The 12,661-nt window shown below is 45.9% G+C and overlaps 1 protein-coding gene across 24 annotated transcripts in view; it reads right to left on the bottom strand.

Annotated features, from left to right (window-relative positions):
- Positions 1-12,661, bottom strand: part of ABLIM1 (actin binding LIM protein 1) — a 786,962-nt gene that overhangs the window by 575,232 nt on the left and 199,069 nt on the right. For 5 of the 24 annotated variants that reach the window (XM_069239305.1, XM_069239300.1, XM_069239301.1 and 2 more), the window contains exon 1: positions 8,957-9,209. The exons of 2 other annotated variants lie outside the window; for them this stretch is intronic. In XM_069239305.1, the coding sequence (XP_069095406.1) occupies positions 8,957-9,194 (238 nt within the window). In that variant the 5' untranslated portion in view covers positions 9,195-9,209. Of the gene's footprint in view, positions 1-8,956; positions 9,210-12,661 lie in introns of those variants that run through there. 17 more of the 24 variants (XM_069239278.1, XM_069239290.1, XM_069239281.1 and 14 more) reach the window with 8 other exon arrangements.

Genomic DNA, 12,661 nt, shown 5'->3' with positions numbered 1-12,661 from the left:
AATCTCAGACCCGCACCTCCTGAAGATTCTCTACTCAACAAAGTTATCCACCAAGTTTATTCCCCATACTTTAGTGGTTACTTTAGTGGCTCTCTCTGTTTCAGTCTGCAGGTCAAATCAAATGGTGGGATCATCCAATCTGTCATCTTCCTATGTCAATAAGCAGAAAATGTACACTTATTTTTCTAATTGGCGGTCATTGGCATTTAATGCCTGGGATTGTAACCAGGAAAATCTACAGGTCTGCGATTTACCTGTCCCTTAAAAAAAATAGCAGCATGAGAGACTTAGTGGTGTGAGAAATGACTTCATAATAGAGAGGGCGGAGAGGAAGAGTAGTCAAGAGTGATGGTGAAATGCTGGGTGTGAGTCAGATGTTGACAGATGTCTGCGAAGTACACGGTGGAGCGAAGTAAGTTGGTAGTGAGGGCAGAGAAAGGCCAAATATGGACTAGGCAGAGAATGATTAATATTAGGCATCTGAAAAGGAACTAGACAGAATGGTGAAGTTTTCAGAACAAAAAACAAGCATTTGCAATGCAATGAGTCTCGCATTCGCTCAAATTAGAGCTGTTAGAGTGTAAACTCCTAACCGGACTTTTCTTGCCACACAAATTGAAAATGAAAAGTAATACAGTTTCACATAAGCAAGCCGATTCAAAGCGCCACAGCATCAGAGTGAAGCAGCACACAAAAGGAAAAAGAAGTTCACTTTGCAGTCAAACGTATCGTCAAAAGTGCAATTAGCCATGTAACAGGGGCGATGTCCACGGAGGTAACTAAACCGCTCCAAGGGGGGACAAACGTAAAGCATTTACCAACGAAAAGAAAGGATTTTTGAAGAGCAAGCCCATGAATGAGTGATAGTGATAGTGACAGGAGGGCGGTGGGCGTGATTAAAAGCCCAGATACATAACAACACATCAGAAAAGCAGCGCTTGCACGCTGCTATGCTAGACCTAAAAACAACAAAAAACAAAGAACAATAGAATAAATATTTACCCTCTAAACATCAATACATGACAGTAATCTGCCAGTTCATGTCTGTAAATGGGAGACTGTACTATCATTTTAAAAGCCAATTAAAACTGACTTGTTGAAATAACTGCTCAGTAAGCCAGCAGGATTTGTGGTGCCTATTGTTTGGACATCCAAGCTCGCACTTTAGCAACGTATCAGTGCCTCAGACAAAATATTAGACAGATATGTGGCATGACATCACAATTAGGGGTGGGCATAACTTGCATTTGGCGCAGCATAATCTCCCGGAATTACCTAGAAATTCCACAAGATTATGCATTGTTATGTGAGAAGAGCAATTCTGCATTTAGTGCCATTTTTTAATGCCCCCTTGCATCCAAAATGGACACAGGAATGCATTTTGGGCTAAGAACTTATGTTAAATGCAACAGAACGTGAATAGCAAGCATGAGCAACTGCTCTTGCTCGCTAAATGTGTTCTTGGGATAGGATTTTCATCCATTTTACCTCCGGTATTTAGCTCCATTTTCTTATCACAAAATGCCAACTTGCTTCTGAAATGGGCGCATGAAGACATTTTGCACTAAGAAAATGTGCTAAATGTGTTGGTCGGGTACAATTTCACCCCCAATTTACGCCCACCATCTACGGCTATTCTCTTAGCGCAAAATATACCCTTGGTCTGAAACGGACTTAAGGATGCATTATGCATTAAGAAATATTGCTGAAAGCACCAGAACTCTAATAGCAAGCGCCAGCAGCCATTTGCGCTCGCTAAATGTTCACTCGCGGTAGGATTGTTTTACCCCAAATTACTCTTAATTACAAGAGCAGGCTTAATTGCATTATTATCTGTAATTCTAAGTCAATGTATAACACAAAATTACCTAAATTACTCTGATAACGCCAGTGATGGTCCACACCAGCGTAAATAAAATTACTCCCATGCCTAATCATAATTTGGGACTGTGCAGAGCCGGAGACCCATATATCAATTATTGGTTACACTTCTATCTTAATGTAGCTTGGCAGACCAACCCAAGAAGTAGTTAATTAGTGATATTGTATTTATTCATATAGCACTTACTACCCCTAACGAGGCGTCGAAATCTGTGCTTAGGTTCCTTTATTTTTTGTACCTTGATGCCAGTGGATCATCTAGTTTGTTATGTTACCTTTTTTGCTTTCATTCTGAGTATGGTTCAATTGCAAGAATTTTCATTAATTGAGAAATAATGTTTTTGGACCTTTGGATTCACAATTCTACGTGGTATGCACATGGCTACCATGCTGTTAACAAAATGACCAACAGAGTCCATCGAGTGTGAGCTGCTGCCGGAGACATGCACGGGATACACTATGCTAATCGAGGAGTGACCTTTAAATCCACACTTCAACAGAGATAATTACTTCTGATTCTGACAGAGGCACATGACAGCTTGACACAAGCTTACAAGAAACCATTGAGTTACGCTCTCTTTAAAACCGCGTAAAGCCACGTATGTGAAATATTTACTGCGGATTTCGTTGACTTAGACAGAGCAATTTCCCGTCCAGGATGGTAAGGGCAAACTGTAGACAAAGTGGTGCAAAGCAGCCGCTGCGTTCAGCAGGAGAAAACTAAATCTTGAGGATGACTGGAAAGTGGACAGCACAATGTTGGACACGCGAATCACTGCTGGGATACGTTGATGGATGTGACCTTTTCACATCACATCAGCAGAAGCATATGTCTCAGAGCAGCATGGCTTCCGGGTATAGTCAATTTAATTGTCTGCCTGAAGGCTGTGGGTGCAATCAGCTTAAGAATTTTTGGGGCCTCTGGGCAGGATATATTTTGGGTCCACGTTCAGAGGAACTTTGGAATTTTATTGCCTATTTTCTTCTAATTCAATTCAGTAACAATATTGATATTGAACATGTATATATATATATATATATATATACACATATATATATACATATATATATATATATATATATATTTTTTTTTTTTTTTCCAGAGTGGCAGTAGTCACTGTGTACTTATAGTTAGGGTGGCCAGAGACAGGGATTTTTTAGATGTTTATCCCTTTGTAACTTTGCAACTGTTTGACAAATGTGCATGAAACTTTGTGTTTCATTTTGGGAGGGAGAAAAGTTTTGTGGTGTTTGGTCAAGGGGGTGCAAAGAAATAAGAGGGGGTCCATAGACTTATGTATTTTGCATACTGCAAAAACCATCAGCTGGATATTTATGAAATTTGGCAGTATTACATGTTAGGTGGCGCAGATGATTCTGTGGAGTACTGCAGATAAGTAGAGTAAGTAAATGTTTAAGTTATACGGTATTTCAACTTAATCATATCTTGTAACACAATCCTACTAAAAGTATCAAGGAAGCCCAAAAAATGAACTACACAGCATATCTAAAGTTTCAGATTTAATATATGAACAACTGAAAGACACATTTATAGTCATATGTTACTTCAATCTACCCCACTTCATTCCACTCCACTGTACGCCTCTCCACTGTATGCTATTATACTTTACGGCATTCCAATGTATGTCACGCCTGTCTACACCTCTTCACTGTACGCCACTACACTGTACTCTACTCAACTATATGCTATTCCAGTCTATGCCACTCTACTTTACACCACTCCACTCTATGCTATTTCAATGTATGTCACTCCACTATACACAACTCCATTCTACACCATACAGTGTCCACCCCTACACTCTATGCCACTCCATTCTACGCTAGTCCATTGGACACCACTCCACTATATGCACTGTACACTACTCCAGTTTAAACCACCCCACTGTACGCCACTCCATACTATGATATTCAACTCTATGCTATTCCACTCTACACTATTCTACTCTATAAAAATCCACTCCACTCCACTGTACTCCAATCTACGCTATTCCACTGTATGTCACTCCATTCTACACTATTACATGGTTCACAACTTCAGTCTTTGCCCCCAATGTATGTTATTCCACTCTACTCATCTTCACTGCATGCCACTCCACTGTATGCTATCACATTCTATACCACCCCACAATACACCACACCAGACTAAATCACTTCACTGTATGCCACTCTACTATATGCTACTACACTATATGTTATTACACGTTATGCCACTTCACTGTATGTGACTACATTACACACTATTAAACTCTATGCCACTACACTGTATGCCACTTCAGTCTGCGCTACTCCATTCTATGGTATTCCACTTTATGCTGCTTCACTGTACATTACTCCACTCTACACCATTCCAGTGAACTCTCCTCCAGTTTATATAACTCTACTCTACAAAACTCTACTACACTGTATGCCCCTCTACTAAACTCTACTCCACTCTATCCCCGTCCACTCCACTGTCCAAATTTGCACTCAGCTCTATGCCCGTACATTCTATTGCACAGCACTCTAATCCACTCTACAACAGTTTCCAACACTGTCTGACACAGCACTCCATTCTACTGTAGAGACGACACTCCAATTTATAACAGTTTTGAAGATTTTATGCTACCCCACATCAATGTTTAATACCTCACTCCACTGTCCAAATTTGCATTCAGCTGTCTGCCTGTACACTCTATTGCACAACACTCTAATCCACTCTACAACAGTTTCCAACATTGTATGACACAGCACTCCATTCTACTGTAGAGACGTCACTCCAGTTTATAACAGATTCGAAGATTCTCTGCTACCCCACTTCAATGTATGACACCTCACTCCACGCTGATCCACTGTGCCCCACTCTACGCCACTCCACTCTACGCCACTCCACTCTATGCCACTCCACTCTATGCCACTCCACTGTACAGTATTCCACTGTATGCATCACTTTCCAATACTGTACAATACCCCACTACACTCTACTGTGCAACATGGTACTCCAATTTATGACACTTTGCTTGACTGTATGCTACACCACTTCACTCTACTGCTCTCCATGCCACTACAGTCTATGACACGCCACTCCACTCTATAACACTTTACTCCACTCTACACTACCCAAACTCTAGTGTACTCCACTCCACTATACTCTACTACACTTTATCCCACTCTACACCACTGTACTATACTCTGCTCTATGCCTCTCCGCTGTATGACACTCTACCCCACTGTAAGCATCTCCACTCTACAGCACTGTACTACACTCTATGCCACTCTACAAACTCTACTCCACTGTACTGTATGCCCTTCCACTCTACGCCACTGTACTACAGTGTATGACACTCAACGATACACCATTCAACTTCACTCTACAATACACCACTCCACTATATGACACAGCACTCTCCCCCACTATACTTTACAACACTCCACTCAATTACACTTTACTTCACCCTACTCCACTATATGACAGTCTATGACACCCACCTCTCCTATTCAACACGCCACTCCACTGTACAACTCACTTCTCGAGTCTACGATACTTGACTCCACTATATGAGACACTATGCCACTACACTATATAACACTTTACTGCACAGTATAATACGCTACTATACTCTAGCTTACTCCACACAATTTAAATCTACAATACTCCAGTCTACAACAATAGACTTGCAGCACTCTCCTCCACTGTACTGTATGACACTCCACATAACAACTATGCATTTGTGGCACTGAATTCTATGATTTGGAACACATTTTTATTACAAATTTTAAAAAACATTCAAATTCAATGAAACAAAGTTTAAAGCTTAGTTATAGATAGCAAAATGTATTTTCCTTGTACATACCAATTTTAAACTTCACAAACTTTAAAAATTCTAAAGTTATAGTTCTCAGGCCGGCCAAACACAGTTGTGCAGTAGGTTCTCTGCAGTGCAGTAACACAGTTGCCGGGCTGGAGAGAACATGCACAAGCTTCCAGCCAATCCTGATGATGCTCTGAGCAGCGTCAGAATTGGCCACAGGGCAGGCTGGGAGCCTGTGCCTGTGCCTGCTGCGACGTAGCAGAGGAGATAGAGGAGCGGAGTGTGGATTTCAGGTAGGTGTTTTTTTGAAAAAAATAATTTAATGGTTATTTTCCCTCTCCCCTGCCTCTGCGTGCCACCCCACCCCTTCTGCACCCCGCGAGCCGCAAATGGCTGGTGCCTGTGGTCTCTAAGCATGCGCTTCTACAGGGCGCTGAGCTATGCAGACGAAAGGGCTAGTAAAGGCATCATACACTGTTTGGAATGTTTTATTTAATATTCTTTTGAAATTCGAGAGCCTATTTTGGAAAATATCTTGTTTTCTCCTGTAAGACTTCTGAGGATGTGCAGCTCTGGGTGCACTGAGACAAGTGTCACCCAAAGATGCCTTTACTGTTTAGTTGCGTCAAAGTCCAGGGCCTGTTGTTTTAAAGATTATTGAGTTGAACTAATGCATTAGGAGTTTCAGTATAAGAAGGAGAAATCTCAAAGGTGCTAGATGTGAAAAGGAGATGAAGAGCTCCTTTCTGAGAGAGACACACCTCCAGCCAGGATGCAGTGGCGTAACGAAATTTGAGGGGGGCCCCCTGCAAAGTACATGTCCCCCCACCCAGTCAGGAGCTCTTAGGCCAGGTGCCTGCTGCCAGTGCACACTGTACTGAGCTGAAGGAGCCCCATGGAGCTCGGGCCCCCTGCTCCGCAGGGCCTGTGGGGGCTATTGCCACACCAGGGGCCAGAAAAAACGAAGGACCTCCCAGGTGAGAGCGCTTAATGCTGCCTCGACTTGTAGCTAACCCTCTGGCAAGAGCAGGAGTGAGATCCTGCAATCTTCCACAATCAAGAATACCTACAGGTCCTTGAGGACCACTGCATCAGGGATGAAATAAGGTGTGATTGTGATGTTTGGGATGTACCAGAAACACTCCCAAAAAGGGCACACCTTTCAGTTGAGGAGATTAGCACTCTCTCCTGCTTTACTCGGGTCTCTTCCAATTGATTCCTAAGATTTGTCATATCACTTATCAATTTATGGCATCTATGGGGCAGAACCTTAGGGGGTGTCACTCTGCATGCTGAAGCGGCTTTCTCCTAGGAAATCGAGCTAGTTTCATACTTACAGCAAGATCTATTGCTCTTTGGTGTTTAAGGTCTATATGTAGACGTTAAAGATTGGGACTCTTAAGAATACTCTCACAATCATTCTGGTACCACGAACACCCCTAGACAAAACGTGTAGCATGGAACCGCAACGAAATGGTACAACCATTGAGCAAGACCAGGGTGCACCATTTTTATTCATCCTCTGGGGAAAACTTCCAATAAGTTGACTTATTTCTCGTTGACGCCTGGCAGTACATTTTCAATTTGAAAATGTGTTGCCCTACTTAACTGAACCAAAAAACAGAAGGTGGTGCCCCTGAACTAATGCCAGCCGTGCAACAGTACCATTCAGCATAGTAAATGAGTGGGGTCCCATGCTCAGAACCCCGAAATACACAGGCACTCAGGTGTTTCAATTACAGGTCTCCACGTCCCATGTCCAAAGGTCAAGGGGAAACAGGCTCTCATCACCTTTTACATTTTGCACCAATTGTGAAAAATCAAGCTTTAGGACAGAGCTTTCTTTATTTCAAAGGAGCATCTCTCGCTAGAAAGCACAAAGAAAACTACTACAAAGAGGTCAACGGCTCCCGAGGGTGCGATTGTGCTGCATTATTTGATCCACATACCCCACACTCCAAAATCTGTATGAAGTGGTTACATTCATTGTGCGAACCCTCAGTTTGAGTCATGGTTGTCACCTGCTTGGCTTGCACGCTTCTTATGTCCCATGAACAGGCTCTTCCTTCCAGCTTTGGAACTGTGGTCCTCTGCCTGAATGTGGAAGAGAATACCAAGCTCTGCACACAAAGTGCCCCAGACCTGGCACACATGAAGGCACTGATTTGACGAGGCAGATATCTTTTTAATACCTGCTAGGTAGACAAAAATATTGTCTGACATAAATAATGTGTCTTAAATACGATTTACAAAAATATCATCCCTTTGGGTTTAGATATTGTACCATTAATGCATAGAATTGTGGTGCCATAAAGTTGTACTTAAAGCACAGTGAAGCGCTCTACAGAGCTTGGGTGTTGAGAGAGAGGCTGAGGTGGGACGCATGACTTCCGGAGTGTGTCATTACCTCCCTGGAGAGCATAACATGACACACTGTGCGAGTCAGCACACACTTCTGCGAAAGGGTCCATCCAGGGACATAAATATGATTTCACACAGTATCTGTTTAAAGTACCCGAACCAGATCTCGTTCACTGTTCACGTGTTCGCACCCTATACCAAGTGTGCGTTGCTTTTGTCAAGTGCCCTTGATATAAGCTCCCAAAATGACATTTTAATGGGCACATTTATTTAATCAACCTATACATACACTTAGCTCAACTCGTTCAGATTGTTGCCTCTTTCCTTTCAGTGCTGCGGCGTTTTGATGTGCGAATTCGTTATTACATATGTTGCACTCTATATCATGGATTAACTACTCATCTACCTCCATGGTTTTAGCTTTATGTCTTTTTAATACGAAGTGTTCAAATTCAGTTATTATTGGCAAGCACATTATACCACAACAAGGTAACTTACATAGTTAGTAACTGGAATGTATTTACTTTTTCTGAAAATTGACAGAATTCATCTTGCCTGCCGCTCTCTAAAATGCATCACTTTCTCCTTAGTCAATTCTGCATCTCACTTTCAGGATGCACAATGTACATTTTTATCTGTTTAGTCTACACAACCAATCACCTATGTTTACCAGATGTCTCTGTGTCACTGCAATACCATATTTCCAGTTGTGTTTTTTTTTCACATTCTAATGCATTGTGTGCATTGTAGTCTTGTATTTCTTTACATTAAATTAAGCTAATTTGACTAAATTTCCAGACAACAAAGTAACAAAGAATAATAAAAGGAAAGTCCAACCAGGAAACCTGGGTGCTGGTGACCTTGTGCAAGCAACCCACTACTGTCCAAACCCAATGTGCACTTACCAAAGTCTTGCAGTGACCCTTCGCAGAGGTAATAGTCAGCAGGATTGAGGTAGGGCATCTGCCGCAGCATTGAGCGCTTGGGTACGAGGTAAAGCACCTCTGAGATCTCGCCATCTTCGATAATGGACATGCGCTTGACGGCTCCAGGATGAGACTTATTTTTGCTTGATTGCACCACCTTGCTGCGCCCCGAGCCACATAGCCGCCCTAGGAGGTTCAGGCTGGGAAAGGACGGCATGGGTCTCCTGTGCTATGGGGTTTTCCTCAAGAAAGCACAGTAGCAGGTGCTATGATGGTAACTCTAGACGGAGTGAGACCATATCTTTGCCTGAAGATTTTCAGATTTTTCAGCAAAAATGTGTATATCTTCTAATCATTGTCCATGCAAAAGTTATCCAGGCTTCAAAACCAGTCAGTAGAAGGTTAAAACATGTTTTTTCTTTCCTATCAAACCACTTGCAGCTCTCAACTTTACAGATGTTCAATGTAATCTGCCATATCTTTTCGCAAAATCTCCAACTAAGAGCTTCATGACTTCCTTTTGTGAGAACGAGAACAGGGTGTACAACTTGGAATGGAAGCTACAAGGGTGATCCCCCCTACCTCTAGCAGAATGCTGAGCACCACTCAGCAACAGCTGCAACCCGGTTCCGTGGGTTTGACCAATCAGGAAAGTCCTCAGCACAACCAATACCCATTGGTTCTCCTCAGCAGCAACTCCTCTTAATGCTTTCCAAGCCCCTGCTTGTCACATAATCAGGACCCCGCTCACATCCAAGCTACTGACCAATGACGGGCCGCGGATGCAGGTCCCTCAAAGTATTTCTCAGCCTGCCAGTCACAAACGCAAGGCTCCTCCCACTGCCCCGAGGAGCAACTGAGCAGTTTTATTTGAGTTTTCCTGTTCAAAACCGTCACAGAAGCTTCAGATGCTGACATCAGTCGCAAGGACGGCTCCTTTTAGAGGTTTCCCAGTCCCTGCATGTCAGAAACTGGGTGCACTAGCCCCCGTTCGTCTATTTGAAACGCGCAATTGCTCCCTCTTTGCAGTGTTTCCATGGCCATAAAGTTTTCCAGATCCAACCCGCTCGGTAGCTGCTGGGGCCCGGGCCTTTCCACCCGAGACTGAGGACCACCAGTTCACACGGCCCCCTCAATGGCTGCGGCCGCGCAGCTCCTCTGGTTTCCCAGTCCCTGTCTGGCCTAAAGGAGATTAAACAAGATATATTTGTGGCGATTATCTTCCCGGAGATTACGCACAGGCCTGGGCCATGTGACCAGAGACCGCCGCCATTGCAATCAGCCACTAATCACACAGGCCCTGAGCCGCCCTGGGCACCCCTCACGCGATGTCCATGTTCTCCGAGAATTGCAATTAAGAAAATGGCAGATTAATAACCCCTGCGACGAAAGGACTAGGAGTGTATCTGGGGAGCACGGAGGCACGAGGGGATTAGCCTGCCAATGTATAGCAGTCGACAGTGTCTGATACTGCCCATCTGCAGAGGTAATCCTCCCGTGAACCTGCCCAGCACACATGCACGGAACATGCAGGGAAATGCTTTCCCGATGGTGATGAATCTCAGCGGTGATCGCGGGAGAGGAGCGGTGCATACAGCTCTGTGAAATGAACTGCGCCGCACCTAATTTGCCGCGATAGCTTACATTATCAGGCAGCTGAAAGGTACTTATGTTATCTGTGACCAAAGATCATTGCCATTCATTGGGTCCGTCTGAACTTGTCACTGCGGGTTATACACTGATGTCTGCAGCAGGCTCTTTACCCACTGATCAACAGATGGGAATCAGAATGCCTTCATTCATAACATATCTGAAGGACGTCAGTTTTCACAAAAGTTTTAAAAACTGATGTGCAGTTTGGTGGGCTCAATTATTTGGGCACCCAATGAAGTGGGATGGCGTGTGTGTGTGTGGTGTGTGTGGTGCCACTGAGCGGGCGTGTAGTAACACCTATCTTTTAAGAGACTATTCTGTATTTTGGTGGGCAGTGAATAATAGAATTTCAGATACAACATGGCAATGCAGGGTCACTAGCTCTCACTCATTTCCCCTCGCACACAGTTTCATACTCATTCATGGTTACACACTCACAAGCGCTCTCACACACACTCACCCGCATGCATGTGCGCAGCATTTGAGAGGGTTTATTGTACTTACCTTCAGCTGTTTGCACTGTCTTCCTCAGGTGCTCAGCTGGCGGCTGCTTCATGCACATTTGAGGCAGACATCAGTCCCCTCCCACATCAAGCAGTGAATCAGCTGGCACATGCACAGAGCCTACATAATGCAGACGCGCTATGCAGGCTCTAGCTTTCATTTTAATTCCTCACTCTCTCCCAATACGGTCCAGGACGGGGTGAGATCAGTGAGGATCCTAACCACACCTCACGCTTTAACAATATTGGGGAGGGGAGGGGGCACTCTGAGTGAAGTGTAGCCCTGGGCACTTTAAGCTTGAATTCTATAGTGTCTGTGATTACCGTTACAGGCAGCAGTGCGGTGCGTCACAAATGTGGTACATTCTGGGGGTGTTCAACCCCGGAGGTCCGGGCTGAGCCTTTGCCAGACTCTGCATTCTGTCTGGTGCCTGCACGGGCGCCTCCACGGGTGCCTTTGCCAGACTCTGCATTCCGTCTGGTGCCTGCACGGGCGCCTCCACGGGGGCCTTTGCCAGACTCTGCATTCCGTCTGGTGCCTGCACGGGCGCCTCCACGGGGGCCTTTGCCAGACTCTGCATTCCGTCTGGTGCCTGCACGGGCGCCTCCACGGGGGCCTTTGCCAGACTCTGCATTCCGTCTGGTGCCTGCACGGGCGCCTCCACGGGGGCCTTTGCCAGACTCTGCATTCCGTCTGGTGCCTGCACGGGCGCCTCCACGGGGGCCTTTGCCAGACTCTGCATTCCGTCTGGTGCCTGCACGGGCGCCTCCACGGGGGGCCTTTGCCAGACTCTGCATTCCGTCTGGTGCCTGCATGGGCGCCTCCACGGGGGCCTTTGCCAGACTCTGCATTCCGTCTGGTGCCTGCACGGGCGCCTCCACGGGGGCCTTTGCCAGACTCTGCATTCCGTCTGGTGCCTGCACGGGCGCCTCCACGGGGGCCTTTGCCAGACTCTGCATTCCGTCTGGTGCCTGCACGGGCGCCTCCACGGGGGCCTTTGCCAGACTCTGCATTCCGTCTGGTGCCTGCACGGGCGCCTCCACGGGGGCCTTTGCCAGACTCTGCATTCCGTCTGGTGCCTGCACGGGCGCCTCCACGGGGGCCTTTGCCAGACTCTGCATTCCGTCTGGTGCCTGCACGGGCGCCTCCACGGGGGCCTTTGCCAGACTCTGCATTCCGTCTGGTGCCTGCACGGGCGCCTCCACGGGGGCCTTTGCCAGACTCTGCATTCCGTCTGGTGCCTGCACGGGCGCCTCCACGGGGGCCTTTGCCAGACTCTGCATTCCGTCTGGTGCCTGCACGTGCGCCTCCACGGGGGCCTTTGCCAGACTCTGCATTCCGTCTGGTGCCTGCACGGGCGCCTCCACGGGGGCCTTTGCCAGACTCTGCATTCCGTCTGGTGCCTGCACGGGCGCCTCCACGGGGGCCTTTGCCAGACTCTGCATTCCGTCTGGTGCCTGCACGGGCGCCTCCACGGGTGCCTTTGCCAGACTCTACATTCTGTCTGATGCCTGCACGGGCGCCTCC

This window comes from Pleurodeles waltl, chromosome 6 (genome assembly GCF_031143425.1).
Source record: "Pleurodeles waltl isolate 20211129_DDA chromosome 6, aPleWal1.hap1.20221129, whole genome shotgun sequence".
Lineage (NCBI taxonomy): Eukaryota > Metazoa > Chordata > Amphibia > Caudata > Salamandridae > Pleurodeles > Pleurodeles waltl.
This window is presented reverse-complemented; position numbering and strand designations above follow the sequence as displayed.